The 18772-nt window shown below is 47.0% G+C and overlaps 1 protein-coding gene across 1 annotated transcript; it reads left to right on the top strand.

The window, feature by feature from the left end:
• Window positions 1-1149: 1149 nt before the first annotated feature.
• LOC146822920 (uncharacterized) lies at window positions 1150-15846 on the top strand. The gene is made up of 3 exons (XM_085606333.1): window positions 1150-1342; window positions 8921-8980; window positions 15461-15846. The coding sequence occupies exons 1-3, from the start codon at window positions 1150-1152 to the stop codon at window positions 15844-15846; spliced, it is 639 nt and encodes a 212-aa protein (XP_085462459.1).
• Window positions 15847-18772: the final 2926 nt, after the last annotated feature.

The raw sequence follows: 18772 nt of genomic DNA, 5'->3' as shown, positions 1-18772 counted from the left end.
AATATGGCGTAATGGGATTGTACTTTTACCACTTTGTATGTACGCTGTGCCTTATCCCGCTCCATATCTGTGCTGCAGTCCACAACACTAATTTCAAGGGGATAATGCATGCACACAGATAATATCTGGTGACGTACGCATCCATGCACCAGGCTCCAAGGGTCCTGGCCCACTGCATGCCTCAAGTTGTTGCACCAGTGCAGGGTGAAGCATGGATATGCAACATATTTCTGTGAATACGTGGCACACCTGCGCATTCAGGAGTGCAAAATGCAAATGCTGCTACGATGCTACACTTCCTGGTAGTTCTGCCCTCACACATACACATCTATACAGTGGCAAATCATGATTGAGTCACTCACACAATATAAGAGTGTTGCATCTCAATGTAAAGTGTCGCAAGTAGCAAAGTGTGGATAATTTTTGCATTCTGCAGCAATAACAACATGAAAAGTGGCGCTTTTACACGTAAAGTATCGCATCTACAGGAAAGTCTCGCAAATGCACACAAACCAGTAGCATCCCAATAATGCGCGACGCACTGTGACTTATGTCACGCTTCGTAATTATTAATTCATGATGCAACACGCAAAACAAATAAGCGTCACGCATGCATACCTGAGCCTAACTGCAATAAGTGACAATCTACGCATCAACGGAAGCGTGACGCAAAACGTCAAAACGTGTCGCATCGAAGCAGGAAATGATGCAATGATTCCAGAACCTCCCAAACCAGGAAGTGCACAGTTACTTTCACTTTCCCTTACTTGCTTTCGGTGTGTGCTTGCTGGTGGAGTTGTTTGGAGTCTGTGGTGTCCTGATTTGCCTTTCAAAGTGTCTTTTGTCTGTCCCCTGTGTCTTTTGAGGTGTGTTTTTATGTCTTTAGTGATTTGTGAGTCTTGTGTGTGTCTGTAACATTAGTATTGTGGGGGGTTTGTCGATTGGGGTAGTTAGTTTTAAGGCTTCATATAGGGGTGGGTTATTTTATTGTACATATTAGGTCAATCTTAAATAAGTTTCCTTTGTCAATTTTATTAAGTTTCCTTTACGTCATCATAAATCATGTCGGGAAGGTCTCGAAATTTAACCGATCGACAGTTTGGCGGGATGATATGGCTAATATTCCACTACCTGCCCCGGATGATCAGCATGGGGGGCAGGGTCAGTCAGGGGTATGACACAGCAGGGCGCAAGCGCCGGTGGACCACTGTGCAGCAACATCTGGGGCGTCTATTCCAGATCCAGCGGACAACCCACCAGATAAAGCACCGCTGGCAGGACGTCATCAGCAAGGAGGCTGACCTGCTCGATCATCTTGGCCTGGAAGTTGGTGGTCCAGTTGGTAAGTCAATGTTTCTTGTCACTCATATATTCTCTTCAGAGGTGCTAATCTATGCCATATCTCCCTCTGCACAAATCGTATGACCAATCAATTGGCGTTGCAATGGTCTGTTTGGATTTACATATGAGCGCATGCAATACAAAAGACTGTTCTGTGGCCACAGACACATATGTTGGAAACCATGGGGCAGATTTATGAGGGACTTGTGCCCCTTTGATGCCGCCGTAGCGTCACTTTTGTGACGCAGCGGTGGTGTAAACCCTGCGCCAGTTTGCGCCCTATTCACATCGTGACGCATCAATGGAGATGTGTCACGCTGTAAAGCTCTGCGCTACATTAAACCTGCGTCAGGTTTAATGTATGCAGGGTGGGTGTAACGGCGGAAATAACCCTCGGAAAAGTGACTCAGTCAAATCTATAATATGTGACTGACTCACTTTTCCGACAATGAGGCATCAAAACCCTGCACCTGCTTGAAGCAGGCGTAAGGCTTGACAGACCATGTTAGGGATGGGCAGGTTGGAACAGTGCTGGAGTTGCGTTGCGCTTGCAACACAACTTAAGCACTGCGGCAACCTTACGCCATCGAATGCGTCACGCATCTGTTTATTCCTGCGCCATGATGCGCCGCATTGCAAATGCTGCGCATCATGGGTGGCGCAAGGGTAAACTTGTGTGACCCATCTCTCCTGGCGCATCCTTGCTGATTTGCAGGGATGCGCCAGGAAACCTCAATCGGCCCCAATATATATGATGTTGACATAGAAATTTTCTCTATTCACACAGACACATGCACCAGTTAAATAAATTGATTTTTCATAGTCATGCTGTGAACAAGGGGGAGGATGATTTGGATACAAAGGGGCAGATTCATGACGTCTGGCGCATCTCTGCTAATCAGCAGAGATGCGCCAGAGGAGTTGCCACGCATCTGCCCACTCGTGCGCCACCATTGATGCGCCGCATTCATGATGCGGCGCACCGTGGCACTCGGATGGGCAGATGCGTGACGCATCTGCCGTCGTATGGATGGTGCATTGCTGGAGTTGCTTTGCAACCGCGACGCAGCTCCAGCAAGGCTCTGGGTGCCCCTATCCCTAAAATTCTGCGTCAATCCTTACGCCTGCTTCAAGCAGGCGCAGGGATGTGACGCAGCATGGCTGGAAAAGTGACTGAGTGAAATCTTGTCGATTTCACTCAGCCACTTTTAGGAGGCGTTCCTGCACCGGAACGCCCACACCTGCCCTGGAACGCCTACATGTGGCGCAGGGCTTTACAACGTGACGCATCTCCCAGATGCGTCACGTTGTAAATACCCCGCACCATGGTGCAGGATTTGCGCCGCTGCTGCGTCACAAAAGTGACGCAACGGCGGCGTAAATGAGGCGCAAGTCAAACATAAATCTGCCCCATGATGTGTAATCACGGTGCCAAGCCCTGTGCTGGTACACAAACTGCCACCATGTGCAGGTGCAGGCAAACTTGCTAACATGTACATGGCTGCCTGCGTCGTGGGGCAGTAGTGTCTGTTCATGAAGGGACACCTTCATGCACCCTGTAGGAAACCGGGGTCTCCAGTCCCTAAGGGCGGTAACGTGACACGAGCGGCTGGGCACCCAAAGGCCTGTGTGTAAAGCAACCATACAACACGCACCTCGCATGGAATGGGGAACACACACAATAAGGTACGCCACACTGTAAAGGTTCATGCAAATAATTCAAGTTTATCCAAGTAGTTCGAGATAAATGCAGTTCATGTGATATAAATGCAATTCATGAGATGTAAATGCAGTTCATGCGATATAAATGCAATTCATGAGATGTAAATGCAGTTCCTCAGATATCAATGCAAGCTTCACTTAGATTAGCAGTGGATTCACCCGCCCCATATTCACCAGTACGTCATGCACCAGTAGGTTTCTAAAGGCTCTAGGCCACCCTAGTGTATCTCACTTCTCAGGGTAGGGTTTGGGGACTGTAGCGCCACTCCTAGGGCGTGCAGGGACCCAGGGCAGAACTCGTGGGCACACCGCTACTTTGGTTATCTGTAGCACCTCAGTGGCGATTCCCGCGCTTTACGCGCTGAGCGGTGAATACCTCAGAACAGCGCCTATTTCCACAGAGTGCTACTCGTGATTAACTGGCAATGACTACTTCAGAACGGGGCATCTAGACCAGAGCGCTGCTCGTAGTTGCCAACAGGGAACACTTTGGAACGGAGCATTTAACACAGAGCGCTGCTCGTAATCAATAGCCATGCATTTGTCATAACGGAGCATTTGAAACTGAGCCCTATCGTCATCATTCGCAAGGAATACTTCAGACTGGAGCATTTCAAACCGAGCGCCATTCGGAATCATTAGCAAGGAATACTTCAGAACGGAACATGAATAACAGAGTGCAACTCGTAAGCAATGACATTCAGCACTTCAGAACGGAACATGAAGAGCATAGTGCTACTCGTAATCAGTAACAGTGAATCTCTACACACGGAGCTAGTAGCAGGGAGCGCACCGGACTTGCGGAGCGAGTCTCTCGGGCTCCGGTGCAGTTTGTAGGGCACCACGCTTCAGTACAGTCACGGGGGGCACAAGGAAAGGATCCCTTGGCGGGGTCTCTCAGTCGTGGTGACCAGGGGGACTCCCAAGGAGAGGAAACCCGGGCTCAGGGTGTGGTGCGGCTCCCAAACATCAGGGGGCGCACCGGCGTCAATCACAGCATCCGGGCTTACCTTGCTCTTGACATCGGATGGCGTCCGCTCCATTGGCGATGTGGGAACTGGTCCTCGGCCTGGCGCACCTTCTTGCACAGCTGCGACGGCAGCAACGGGTCCCCGGGCTTCTCCACGGGCCTCGTGACACTGAAGGGCACTTCTTCCGGCCTTCCGCCCGCTGCGGTGAGCGCGCTTGCTTCCACGCCACAGGGGGGGGGGCTGAAATTAAGGAGGGGAGCTCCGCGCTCAGCGGAGCACGCTGCCGAGGGACCCAGGCCAGGTCAGGGAGCGCAGGGGTCACAGTGCTAGTACCTGGTCGATCCCCGGTGGTTCTTCAATCTGCTTTGCATAGGGTTTCGGGGGTCAGTCAGGACACGCAGTCTCAGCATTCAGTTACTGTTCTCAGGTGTTAGATGAAGTCTTGTTGGCGCAGATGGCTCTGGCGCCCTTAAGGGGGTTCTGTTACAGAGGGGTAGGGATGGAGTTAACGACTAGGTCCTTCCTAGTCAGGCTGGGCAGAGGTTCTTTTGGTCCTCCTACTGCTGTGCAAGATCAGAGGGTTTCACAGGGTCCCTCACTCACTTAAGAGGCAGCACCTAAATCCTGTCACTCTCAGAGGCATAAGTCCCTGGCTAGGCCCAACCGCCTGCATTCCTGCGTGGATTCTCCAGCTCTGCTGTACCCCACTGGCCAACTCACCACAAAAAGTACCCTTCCTCACTTAAGTAGCCCTAGGTCAGGTGACCTCTAGCCAAGGCGGCTAAAGTAAAACGCCACCTCCCTCCTAGAAGGTTCCAGCACATTCCAGGAGCTTCCCCATTCTACCCATGGGACAAAAGGCGGGCTGGTGTCGCAACATTGTTGTGGGGTCCCAGCCAGCTCCTGGCAGCTAGGGTGCTACTATGAAAGACCACTCTGCAGTAGCAGGGGTCTGTGGCAGCCATCTTGGGAGAAGGGAGCACCTGCACCTTAACACTGATTGGCAATGAAAAGGCGCCCGGAGACCTAGTCCAACACAAAAATGATGGTGGACAAAAATTAGGCACGATCACAAATAGAAGGGGGGACCACCCTAGGGCTGACAGGTCCAACACACCCCAAGGTCACAAATGTCATGATTCTCTCCTCCAATGTGTGTAATCAAATGCAGCATGCATTGAGCAATGATAAATGAAATGATTAAATAGTCCCTTTTTCGAGACACAGTAGGCCAGCCTTAGGGTGGAGTGCCATCCTGATGGTTTCCCAGTTAATTGCCACTCTGTAAGTCTGGCCATGCATCAGTGGCTATGGGTGTTGTGTGTGAACATCCACATCTAACAACATGCAACATAGCAAGCCTTTTAAAAAATGAGTGCAAATTTTGCATATTCACAAGTGCATGGTAAAACACGCTTGCTGGATTTGCAGTTCATTGTCAATGTTAAGCATGAATCAGCACCACCAGGATGTAGAATATAGTGAAGTACTGTTGGAACAAGGAATATTTAAAATGTCAATGTTGTATTCCATTGCATGGAATTTCAAACAGTGTGGTGCAGACAAAGGTCTGGGGTTGCATCATTCCTGCACTATCTTGTATTTCAGTCCATACTCTGTGCATATGTCACGATATACATGACTCTGGTTGCGTATGTAAGCATGCGGCATCAATAGATGAATCAAGCAGGCATCATCATCAGGATTAGCCTACTCACATGTGAGGGTCGCAATCCAGCTGCAGTTGCAGAGTCTGTTACATACATTTGAAAAGGAGAGGTGCACGGTGTGGTCTGCGCAGGATGTTTGTTGTCAGCTCATTGCATGTGGGTCGTAAGCATGCGCTAGTCCACTTAAGGTGCATAAGCTCACTATTACACACCCAGCTTCATTGTAAACGCTGAATGCTGGAGTGACGTGTGTGCCAGATTGGTAGGAGAGGTTGGTGACAGGGGTACATTTTTGATCATCAAAGGATGAGTATCATGGTAGATGCGCTGTCTGTGGTGCTCAATGTTGTCAAAGATGAGATGGAGGGGTAGCAGGTTTTGCATGAAGATATATGTTTACATTGACCTGTGTCTGAAAATGTCAATGATCCTGGAGGCACATGACATCTGTGTGGAAATATGAGCAGCGCTTGTTGTAGTGATCCTGTGAGGGGGACATGTCCGCATGCACAATGCTAGCTCTGCCAATGTAACTCGTGAAGTGGATTCTTAGTGTAGCATTTCTGGAGTTGCTGAGGATTGATTGGGTGAGTCATTTGCCCTTGTAAAATCTTGATGTGTGTGTGGATTGTTGAGATGGTGTCCTTGCTTTGGATCCTTATCAAGGGGATTTATGGTGTCTTAGCGTCCCCGTCCTTCATCGTTGCAAAATGGTGTCTGCATGTGTCTCACTAATGATGTGGTCTGTATGCGATCCGTGTTGACTTCCTGTGCTGCTGTGTGTCTGTGTTGGAGACTGTAGCAAAATCATCTAGACATTACGATAACCATCTGTGTGGTCCATTGAGAACCAAGCTTGTGTAGTGCAAGGTGTTGTTGGCATTTTGGTTTGTGGCTCATTAGAGTTGTTACTTGTCAAGAATCTGTAATTTCTGTGTGGGGTGCTAATTGTTTCATATGGATGCAGCTGTATGGTTGACAGGAGGTGTACGTCAGAACGGTCAGGCCATGGGGGTATGAGGTCTTGGTGTGGTGGATGTGTTGATGTTGCCACCGTCCTTGTGGCTGTGCCTTGTGGCCAGTTGCTACTGTGTGATGTCTACAAGCTTGTCAATGCATTTTGCTAACCTGTTGGCACGTCTGTAGTCAAGATGTGAGTTGAGCTATGTCACAAGTCTGTGGAACATGTATGCGAATGCATGTTGGGCAATGATGTATGTGATGTGGGTTGTGTACACACCTCAGGGGCATGTAGGTATTTGGACGAGGTTCCCACAGGGGTGTTGTCCTTGTTCTGACCTGGATCTGTGCACTTTGGGGCCTATGCATCAACAATGCCATTTGCGATTCCTTATTAGCGAAAAATAAGGAATCGCTAATAAGGAATAGCAAAAGGCTATGCATGTAGGAATCGCTATTCAAATAGCGATTCCTTAATATTCCTTATTACCGAATCGGTAATACCGAATCGGTAATAAGGAATACCTACCCATTCATTCCTATGGGCTTGGAGGCCCATAGGAATGAATGTAAAGCCAGTCTGTATTAGCGATTCGGTATTACCGAATCGCTAATAGCGGGAGCACTTTCAAGGGTGCCAGGGTGTCAAAAGGACACCCTGTTGCACCCCTGAAAATGATATGTGCACATATGTTGCACACACACATGCTCTAAGGGCATGTGTGTGCGCAACATGAAACTTTGAAAAATGCACAAAAGTGCATTTTTCAAAGTTTTTGCAAATTACCATGCAGTTCATCTTCATGGTAATTTGCTCCCCCTATTAGCGAAATCGCTAATTTTTTTACTTTGATGCATTGCATTTAAGGAATCTCACTTTGGGATTCCTTAAATGCAATCGCTATTTAAGGAATCGGTATTTAAGGAATCCCTATTTAAAGAATCGCTATTTAAGGATTCCTTAAATAGCGATTTCTGCTTTTGGGTTGATGCATTGGGATTGGGTATTTTTTCCTTAATACCGGGAGCTATTACCGAATCGGTATTTTACCGACTGGATTTTGGGTTGATGCATAAGGGTGTATGTCGTTTGATGTTGAGCGTGCAATGGCTTGTGCTTCACTTTGTGATGTAGATGTACCTATTGAGTGCAATGGCATGTGCACACACCAGACAGTTGTTGTAGACTAATCATGAAATGGGATGATTGATTGGTGAGTCATCTGCTAACTTGGGATGGAAAGGTAGCGTTTACCATGATTCCTGTGAGTAACGCTCCATCTGTTGCTAGTCTTTTTGCGGATGATACAGATCTCCATGGCTAGTCTTCAAAGGGTGGATACTTTGATGGCGATGCATGTCATGATCCAGAGTTGGTGTAGTTTTGTGTGTACGTAGTGTGCGTGTACTTGGTGGTGTACGCCAGGGTGCATTGTAGTCTGGATTAATGTCCATGGGTGTTGCTGGCTGTGTAATTTGCGTAGCATGTAGATTTGCCACTGGTACAGTCCATACAAAGTGATCCAAGTTTGAGCTGATGGATTGTGTATATGCATGTCCAATGATTGAGTTTGGGCTTGTTGCTGGGTAAAGATGGCTTTGGCTGATGGTCCGATACTGTGCATCTGCAGTGTGTACATGCATCAAACTACATGTTCGCTTGAATGTATCATGGATGTACACCTTGAATGCTGTATACGTCAGGGTGGATGCACTTCAGGTGAATCAGCATCCCGAACGGAGTGCAAAGCAGGCAGCCAAATGTAACCCTAGTCATGTGTGAGCCACTATGCAACAGTCATCTGCAAGATCATATCAGTGTGCAATCAGTGAACATGATAGAGCTTTACATGCTGTGGGAATGTTGAGAGTCGAAGAAGCGTTGTCAGTGTCTGTGGCTAATAAATGCTTACACATGTGCATGTGCATAAACACGTTTTTAAAACAGCAATCCTTACAGCAGTCAGCAACAGTGTCTGCATAAGGGCATGTGTGTTGAATCTGTTGATGCATGTGCGAAATCACAGGGATGGCACACATGTGTGTTCCACACTCAGTGAACATTGATGTGGAAGCAATCCAGTGTTTCCACGGTCCATGTGTGTTAGGAAAAATATGGCTGCACTCAATGTAAAAGGAGTGACACGTCCTGTTATTTCCATGCATGTGTCACGCTAAATAATGTTTTGGTCTAAATTTGCATGTACATATGATGTGATTCTATACCAATTTGTACTTCTGTTACTCTTCTTGTAGGTGGCCCACGGCCATATACACAGGGGGAGGTCGACAGCTTTGAAGACCCAAATGCCACCAGTGAGTATCCATGTTCATATAATTTGATGTGTATCAAGTGCGAGGATGGAAGCAAAACTGTGTACATTCACAACTTCCTGCTGCAGTCAGAACTTATCTTTTGCATCCAAATTCCAAACAACATGATGTAACATGTTGTGACCGTTGTACTACGTGTGGACATGTGTGGACAGATCAGAAGCCACAACACTGTCCGACACTCCTTGCCACTATCCACAAGGCAAAATGGAGTGGCCATTGCCACTGGGACTGGAGTAGCCGAAGCCAAGTTGATAAAACAGCATCTGACCCCTGCCAGATGGAGAGGAGTGCATGCTGGGCACAGTGCTCACTACATGTTGGGGATGTAGCATTCACCAATTGTTGTACAGGGCGTGATTTCAGGGTTGCAGTGGGGGTGCAAGGTCAGAGTCAGCTGGTCTATGGATGTACATGGCTTGACATGCCTCTCAATATTGATTCAATGTGGTGACACAGAGAACAACCAGCCAATAAGTGGCCATGCTCAGTGTCCATGCTTGTCACATGGCTCTTCACGTCAGTGCACTGATTGCCCTAGAGCATGAAAGGTGACTAGGACTCAGACCTGCACAGAAAATGAATGCGCCTACATGTTAAAAATATTTTTTATTACAAAAATTAGCAAGGCCAGATAGACAACAGATTATGTTCAGTATGCATGCAAGGTCGTGCTGTACGATTGTTACCATGAACAAGCCAAGCTGATCCACATTTCATATTTCATGTGAGAAAAGAGATCACTGTGACACCCAATGCAAATTTGTGAGGCTGTGTCCCTTCATCAGGGGTATACTGTGTTGAGAAAAGAATAACGAATAAAAAGGTAGCACACCTGTGATCAGATATGTAGATGAACACTAGTATGGCATGTGAATACACCGTGCTCCCCTCACCACTGGTGAATGTAACAAATGAAATAGAAAAAAACCCATGACTATCATGAGGATTACAATCTACATTCCAATAGTTCCAAGCACTATGGAAATGGACATGACGCTATGGAAGCAAGCTGTAGCACACCAGAACTTCTGAGTGATCAAAATGAGTTGCACAAGAACAATAACAAGAGTGTGACAATTTATGTAGATGATATAATGGATGTCTCATGAAGCCTGAAGACAGTCAATGATGAATTTAGTTGAAGTTTAATTTTGGGCACCATTGATGTGTGGCAATTTTGACATACATACCACATGGCAATGGAGTTGAAGCATGGAATGGTCTTACAATTTGAATTGCTCATTTGAATGCATCTAAATGTTGAATTCCACGACAATTTAAAATCTGTGTACACAATAGCAATTGTAACTGGAATGAGAATCTGTACATACAGCTAAACACAACTTCCATGGGTTTCCTGGGTGCACCATCTTATGCTAACACATACATGGACAAATGTCCAAAGTTCATATTCTTGAACACACTACGTGGCAAGAAGTTTTGCTATGTTCACCTCGATTCTTTGATATCATCTCCTTCCTTTCAACATTTGCGACGCCAGCCATGATTCTGAAAATACGCACACGTAACCAAATAGGTCCAAGGATACAATTCACACATCCTATCATCAGGTTGCACTCCTAGTCAACCTTCACGGTCTCGGCCACTCCATACTTACTACATATATGGCCTGCTGGTACATTAGCAACAGTGCACGCGTACCGCAAATCAATGATTCATGTGTCATATAAGTGTGCGCTCATCCCAAAAAATGACATTTGATCCTTCACGTCCGTGAACAATTTGGAGAAGTTCAAGTATATTGTAGTGACAGTTTAATGTCATCCTTGCATTAATTAGCCAATGTATCATGCTATGGAAACATTGTCAGTGCAATTACCATCAACATCCCTAGCCCCAAAACATTTGTATATGGATGAGTCATAGGAATGGCAGTCAGACTTATTAATCAATCAATCAATCATTACTTTTGTAAATTGCTCTACTCACACGTGAGGGTCTCTATGCGTGGGGGGAGGTGTGCTGCTATTGTTCGAACAGCCTGTTCCTGAGTGCCCTCATGAAGGCAAGGAGGACCAGGCTCAGCTGTAGGAGGGTGTTCCAGGTCTTTGCGGCATGTTGGCAGTACAAACTCCTGCCGCTGGTAGGTCTTTGGATGTGGGGGACAGTGGCAAGGGCAAGGTCACTGAAAGGGCACTGGCAATTCTGGTAGTAGACGGTGATTATCCTGTTGAGGTATGTTTGACCGGTGTGGGGGAGTGCTCTGTGTGCATGGGTGAGAAGCTTGCAGGCGATCCTCTTGTTGACGGTGAGACAATGCAGGGATCCCAGATGGGGTGTGATGTGGCTGTGGCAAGAGAAGTTGTGCACAAGGTGTGCAGAAGCGTTCTGTATGTGTTGCGGACGTTTACGGAGTTTGGCAGTGGCTCCCACATTGTCTGCATGTCAATGGTGCAGCCTGATGCAGACGAGGCCAAGGGTGAAGCTTCTACTGGTTGCAGTGGGGATCCACTTGTACATCTTGCTGAGCATGCGGAAGGTGTTGTAGCTGGCGGATGAGACGACGTTGACCTGCCTGGTCATGGTGAGTGTTGATTCGAGGTTGACCCCCAGGTTGCTTGCATGGTTGGTGTCTGCCGGTGCTGCTCTCAGTGTAGTTGTCCACCAGGAGTTGTCCCTGGCTGAGGGGGTGGATCCAAAGAAGAGGACCCCCGTCTTGGGTGAGTTTGGCTTCAGTCATTTGTTCGTCATCCACTCGTCAACGGCAGTCATTCCTTTGTGGATGTTGGTTTTGGTGTTGAGGTTGTCCTTGGTGAGGGAAAGGATCAGCTGTGTGTTGTCAGCGTAGGAGATGATGTGGAGGTGGTGCAGTTGTGCAACGTGTGCAAGCGTGCCCATGGAGATGATGAACAATGTTGTGCAGAGGGATGATCTTTGTGTCCTGCCGCTGATGATCTTTGAGGCTTAGGAGCAGAATGAGGGTAGGCGGAGGCTCTGGCTGCTGCCAGAGAGGAAGGAGGTGGTCCACTCCAGAGCCTTGCTTTGGATTCCTGCGTGTTTGAGGCATGTGCGTAGGGTGCGTTGACAGACATTGTTGAAGGCGGCTGAGTGGTCATGGCGGATGTGTGGCGCCCTTTCATCATTGTACATCAGGGGCCAGATGCCATTGGTGTCGGCAATGAGGCCATTGTCAATACTGGGATTCCTGCAGATGTCGGAGTGTGACAGGTCCAGGATGGTGTACTCCTCGAGGTAGCCGGTCAGTTGTTTGTTTGCAATCTTGTGCATGCCCTTTAGCAGGAATGGGAGCAGGGAAATTGTCTGGAAGTTCTTGAGGCCTCTTGCATCCACCTTGGATTCCTGGAGTGAGGCGTTGATCTCGGCATGCATCAAAATTTGCTGGGAAGCTCGCACTCTCGAAGGAGATGTTGATGGCCTTGAGGAGATGGGTTGCGATGGTGGGGCTAGCTTTGCTGCACATGTGGTGCGCAAATGTGTCAGATGGTGAGATGGAGTGGATGGTGTACCTCATTTTGATGTTGTCCTTCACATTGCTCCAGGTGAGCAGGGGGGTCAGTGTGGATGGTGGCCGGGGTGTCTGAGGTGTTGGTGCCTGTCAAGGTGTACGGGTTGTGGTAGCTGTTGTGGATGTCTGCAATATTGCAATGGAAGAGTGTGGCAAGGGTGTATCACAGGTCTTGCAGTTGTGGGATGTCATTGGTCTTGGAGCCAGGGTTGGAGGGTACCTTAATGATGTTGAATATCTCATTGTTATTGGGGGCACTGTTGTCTATGCAGTCCTTGGTGGTGGCCCTTGTAGCAGTTCAGATGAGGTGATGGTGTCTGAGGATGCCGTTCTTGTGGGCCACATACTGTCTGGTGTCTGTTTGGGGTGCAATTTTTTATGTACTTTCTGGCATGTGTGTATGGAGGGCCGTATGTCCACAGTGAACCAGGCAGCCTTCTTGTCAATGTGTCTGTTGGAGGGTTCTGTGATCGGGGTGACAGTGTTGTGGCAGTCATTGATCAATTGCCTGCATTTGCATGTGGCGCAGTCAGTGTAGTTTGGGTTGGCGTGTGGGCTCTGGGCAAGGGTGTTGTCAAGCTGTTCATTGTTGTCTTTGATCTGGCTGCTGCATGTGATGTGTTGAATGTGTTGGGGTGTGGTGATTTGTCTTGAAGGTGTAGTGGATGCACCAATGGCCAGTCCAGTTTGGTGGTGTGGCTGAAAGGGACATGGGAGGTAGCCGAGGATCTTGGTCAAGCGTGCGTCTGGCGGAGTGGGTGTGCGTTTTGACGAGCTGACTGAGTCCGAGGTTGACTACCAGGGTGGAGGAGTTGTTGTGTTTGTGGTTCTTGAGGTGGAGGTTCAGGTGTACCAGGAGGATGTAGTCATGCGTGCAGAACCAATTGGCAATGGTGTCACAGAATTGAGGCCAGGGTCCAGGGGTTCTGTAGACGAGGGTTCCTCTGAGAATGGGGTTGTGGTATGTGTGGCTCTTCAAGTGCATGAGTTTGGCGGCGCTGAGGGTGTGGTCATTGATGTGTGAGGCCCAGAGGGTTTTGTGGTTGACCATGACAATGCCAAGTCCACCTCCTACTCCGTTGTTGCGGTCCCTGCCAGTGTTCTTGTAGCCGTCCAGAATGGCTATGGCAACGTCGGGCATGGAGGAGGCCTTCAGACATGTCTCCCCCAGGAAGGCAACATCCGTGGAAGATGTATGGATTGTGTCCACGAGTTGGATGGGGTGTTTGCGTACTGTGTATAGCATATGCTGTATTTGAATGCGTTTCGCCTTGTGCTGGGTCAATGAAAAGGTCAATTTGTAATGTATGGAAAATTCCTGTGGATATGCCTTGCAAGCTGCACATCAATATGTCTGTGAGTCATGTAGTTGGCATTCAATCTGTCGGTCATCACATTTCTCATGTGGTTCCATTGTGCTCGTGGACCCACCCACCTTGGATAGGTATGCAATATTCCTACAACGGAGTATAGATGACACTATGTACCATATGCACAGAATAAGAGCAAAGCTATGTGTCAAGTATGCATGTCTTCCATAATGTAGTGAAAATGCTTATTCAATCCAATCAGTTTCCAGGATGATGTCAATATATGTGTACCAAAGCGGGTGTAGTGTCCATGCATTGACTTTTCCTACGTGTAACACAACAGATGGGAGCCCATGCGTGGTTCGTCCTCATGGAATTCCACACGGAATATTTCAAGCCTAGGGTGGCTTTTAGAAATTTGTAGTCCACAGCCATTTGTTTGTGGGACAGGAATCAGCCTCCTATTTGATTATTTTGCTGACAGCCTCATCTCATGTCTAGACGTATCACAGACCCACTTTCACAATTAATGTTGGTACAGGACTTACAATGTGTGTCCCACAGATGATTGGATGTGTATGGCACAATCAATGAGATGGCCGATGGCCAGGATGACCCGGCCCAGCATGGTTGCATTAGCAGTTAATGCATGGACTGCAGGTGAGCATTTCTGCAGTCCACACACTTCAACAGCTAGTCATGTGTCCTTCTGATGTGACCCTTGGAAATGTAGTACTTGATTGTCCCTTTTTTCCCATGGAACAGATAAGGGATGATGTTGACATTGCTGTGACGTGCTTTAGTGCACAGGGTAGGTGACACTACGAACGTATTTCAACACACAAGTGTGGCACATCCTGTCTGATAGTGTTGTATTCACATTCATGACAACATAAGACTTATGTCATGATGCTGTGACACATCCTTGATCCTTTGTCATGATGACTGAGTTGCTGCAAGATATGGTAGATTTGTTACTGTGTTTTGGAGATTGGACAATACCCACAAAAACCATGGGCTGCATGTAAGTGCTTGTAGCATGTATGCTGTGAACGCCAAGCTGACGTTATTTGCACCCTGCTAGTACTACATGGCATGCTGCATGCCATCCAATTTTAGTATTGTTATGAATTATGAGTCTCCTTGGTGTGTAGACAGCAAGCACATCTCTGTGTTCCAATATGCAATTGCCACTTCAGTGCATTCCTCTGTTGGAGTGTGAAATGAACGGGCTAGTGGTAAATATGCAAGGGAAGGAGTTCTTCTTCCATGACAAACTGTGACACTGTCAGAACCTAGCGTCCATTGCAGATTCATGTCCACATGACTCCATGACTGATACAAGGCGAGCCAGATGTCATTTTTGTGGGGAAATGATCACATGTCGTGATGCCTGTTGACTGGTTCTTACATTCATATGGCTCATCATTAATTAGATACTATGTCAAGTGTGCCAAGGATTACCATGCAACCATGACATTCAGTTGACTGCACAGTATGTGCCGAGCTAAATCAGTACTTATGTATTGGTGTGTGTGGGCAACAAATGGAAAAGATGATTTGCCCAAATGTGTTTTACATTACACCTGACAGCATGCATTTCCTATGATTTAATGTCCGGCATGTTCTGGTGAACTGACACATGTCCACCTTTTCATACAGATAACATGAATGCAGAGGATGAGCGGGCTTTCCGCATAAGGAAGGCCCGATATCTACACATCCTCTCCGTGGCAAAGGGCTTCCGCTGGACCTCCCGCCAGTATGAGAAGCAGCGGGCTACCGACACGTGGACCACCGACCCCGCCTCAAGGGATGGCATGCAGCCACAACAGCATCCTCCCCCTCCCGTGGCCCCATCGACCTCATCAGCCGCTGTTGTCCCCAGTGGAGCAGCCTCTGGATCGTCTGCTCCACAGGCCATACCGGAGCAGGCAATGGACACCCTGATGTCCAGACTTGATTCCATGGACAGGAAAATCGAGAAGTTGGAGGAGAAATTGGACACGGTCCACCAGAGACTGGAATATTTGATTAGCCAAATCTAGGGGCTAACAGAAATATGGTTTACAGTTATTGTGTTTGTTAATATTATTATTTTGTAAGTATCATTTTGTTAGTGATTGTAGATTTTGTAGTATATGTAGGCATAGTTAGTTGAGATAGGTTTTTAGATGTAGATGTAGTTTTAAGGTTTTTATCATAGGGGTTTTTTAAATACTTTTAGGGGTGGGGGGTAATGTTATGTGTGTTAATGTTTATGGAAAAAAAAAACAAAAAAATTGAAAAAAATATATATATTTGTTTTAGTATGGTGTTATAGTTAGTAAATGTGTAGTTTAAGTATGTGTATGTCTATTGTGCATTGATGTCTTAAGGGGGGTGGGGGGATGATGTCTACTTGTCTGCGTGATCATAGTTTAGCTTAGGTTAATAGAGTTAAGTTCGTTAGTGTAAGATTAGTTAGTTTAGATAGGTTTTGCTTTTTAGATTAGTTGTTTAGATAAGTTAGTGTGTTATGTAATGTAAATCTTGATCACCATTCTTATTTTATAAACCTTTCTTAACATACATTGGACTATATTCTATGTCATTCCGCATTTCATATGTGGTATGTGTGAGTTGGTGGGCACATGGACTGTGACCACCGGTTCCTGTTTGAGTGCATCATATTAGTACATTCAGGTCGGTTTGTGCTACATGTCTGACTAGATGTACATGTTCATGGGACACCTGTGCTTTGCTTTTGTTGGTAGCCAATATTGGTCTGACACATACATACGTTTTGGATTCTAATCATGAGTTTTCTGCCAACCTCTGCATGAAAATTTAGCAATATTCTGTCTCTGCTGGGTACCATGTTGACATATGTATGTGAAATACAGCTTTTATCTTACACAGATGTACTGACTGTACTCACCACACATCTGATCCCTCCGTGTTGTAATAGCTACACCATGTTCATGTGCAAGTGGTCATTGTGTTACAAGTGGCTAGCTCATATGACTGTACAACACACTGTCTGTATACAGACGTATTTACGACTTATGGATGTTGTATGAAGTAACGTGGTAAAAATTTCTGGACATTTAGTTGGGGCAGGACAACAATATTGTTAGACACAACGTCATCAATGGTGATGTGCTGTCTCGAAATCATAGTTTGCAGCCAGGAAGTGTGTTTTTGTGACACACTGGCAGGGCTTTTCTCAGCCCCATTTTGACAGAGATTCAACCATCCACTGTGTGGAGACTTGCTTAAGTTTTGTACTGTGTAGACGTCTCATGTTGCACACACCTTCCCCAGCAAAGGTCCCTCCCCGCACTTGTAGGAAACACAACAGGTGGCCGGTGACAGTAGGAGTCCCGGATGTAAGTGAAGAGGTGAATCTTGAAAACCTCACAACAGCCCAGAGTATACTCCATGATGTTAATGTGTGTAGTGAATAAGTTCAAGACTTGAGCTGCTATTGTGAAGGAGTTGCACACTAAAGCTCACACCCTCCTTACCCATGCGACAACCACTAGCTGTTGACCTTTTGCTCTGATTTTGCAAGTGGTGGTGTATTGTGACAGCATGTGGGGCAAGATGCCAGGAGGGGATGATTTGAATATGTTATACGCAAATCTGAGAGCCTTGTACTCACTACTCTGGCTGACGCAAGCCAATGATGGCAAGAACTGGGGCTGACATTGTAGCTGGTTCTATAGGGATCTGTTTGAGTCCTGGCAGCTGTGTTTGTGACCCTGGCCAGTCTCACAATCTCAGAATTGTTGGTACCCAGCTACAGAAAGGTGCAGTAATATGTTTTGTTGGAAAATAGATTCATGGACAATAACCTGAGTGATGTATGGCTGGACAACAATGACTACCAACAGCAGTCTGAACCCCCTTAATATACCAAGGCACATTCCTGCCACTTTGTTAGTCTAAGCCTGGAGGATGCCAGCAGAGTCTCCACTGACACACATGTCTTTCAGCACCTGCTTATGTGTGAGTGCACACACAAATTTAGAAGGCCACCAGCATTCACTCCACAGCTTATGATCTTTCATCACCAGCAACACCTCTGACTTGCTGGCATGGAGCTAGAGGCACTTTGCAGTCATCCACCCTGCAACATCTGCTGATTTAATCACGAAATTGGGTACATCCGGCACACAGTTATTGCAAAGTGTAACTTGCAAGTGCATATCATCGGCATGTGCCACTACTGTGAACTCTCACCACATGGACAGCGCAGGTGACAGTTGGAGAACTGCATCAAGATGTGTTGGGGTCAGAGCTGACCCCTGTGGCACACCCTCTTCATTAGTGTGAGGCATGGAGATGATAGGGGGATTCTTAACATGGAAGCTCCTCTCCAAAGGTGAACCAGTCCATTGCAATGGCCACTTTGTCTGCCTACTCGAACCTTAGCAGTGAGATCTGTTTGGACACCCTGTCGAAAGCAGCACAAAGATCACATGGGACCAGGGTCAAAATACGTACCTCATCCAATCCTGCAGTTTACTATCCATACTTTTGTAGATAAGCTGTATTTGTGAAAGTTGTGTACCATGTGGGTTACTGTTGGTGTTCACAACTTTAAACAGTGTAAGGAGACAGCATTCAAGCGTTCCAAGGATTCCTATTCCTGCTAATGCATCCGCATGCTATGCCTCACTAGGTGTGGCAGTTAGTGGCACATTGATGACCATGCTTTGACAGAATCCAAGTTTTTGTGATGTTGAATTTTTGCTGCAGTGTACAGCATGCAGTCACTTCAGATGTAAGCCTTCAGGGATAATTTGTGTGTGTAGAGGTGTACATTCGTGCCCAAAATATTCACCCACCATGACGCAGGCATGCTGCTAGGGTGCATACACCGGAACATGGCAGAGGGCTCAGCACCAGCACAGGGGAGAGCACAGGTATGCAGATGGTACTTTGACTATGTGTGGGGTTTCTGTGTTAGGGAGGGGACTGTGGTGA

Source organism: Triturus cristatus, chromosome 5_2, assembly GCF_964204655.1.
Source record: "Triturus cristatus chromosome 5_2, aTriCri1.1, whole genome shotgun sequence".
Taxonomy (NCBI): domain Eukaryota; kingdom Metazoa; phylum Chordata; class Amphibia; order Caudata; family Salamandridae; genus Triturus; species Triturus cristatus.
The sequence above is the reverse complement of the archived record's forward strand: the minus strand, read 5'-3'. Positions and strand labels throughout refer to the sequence as shown.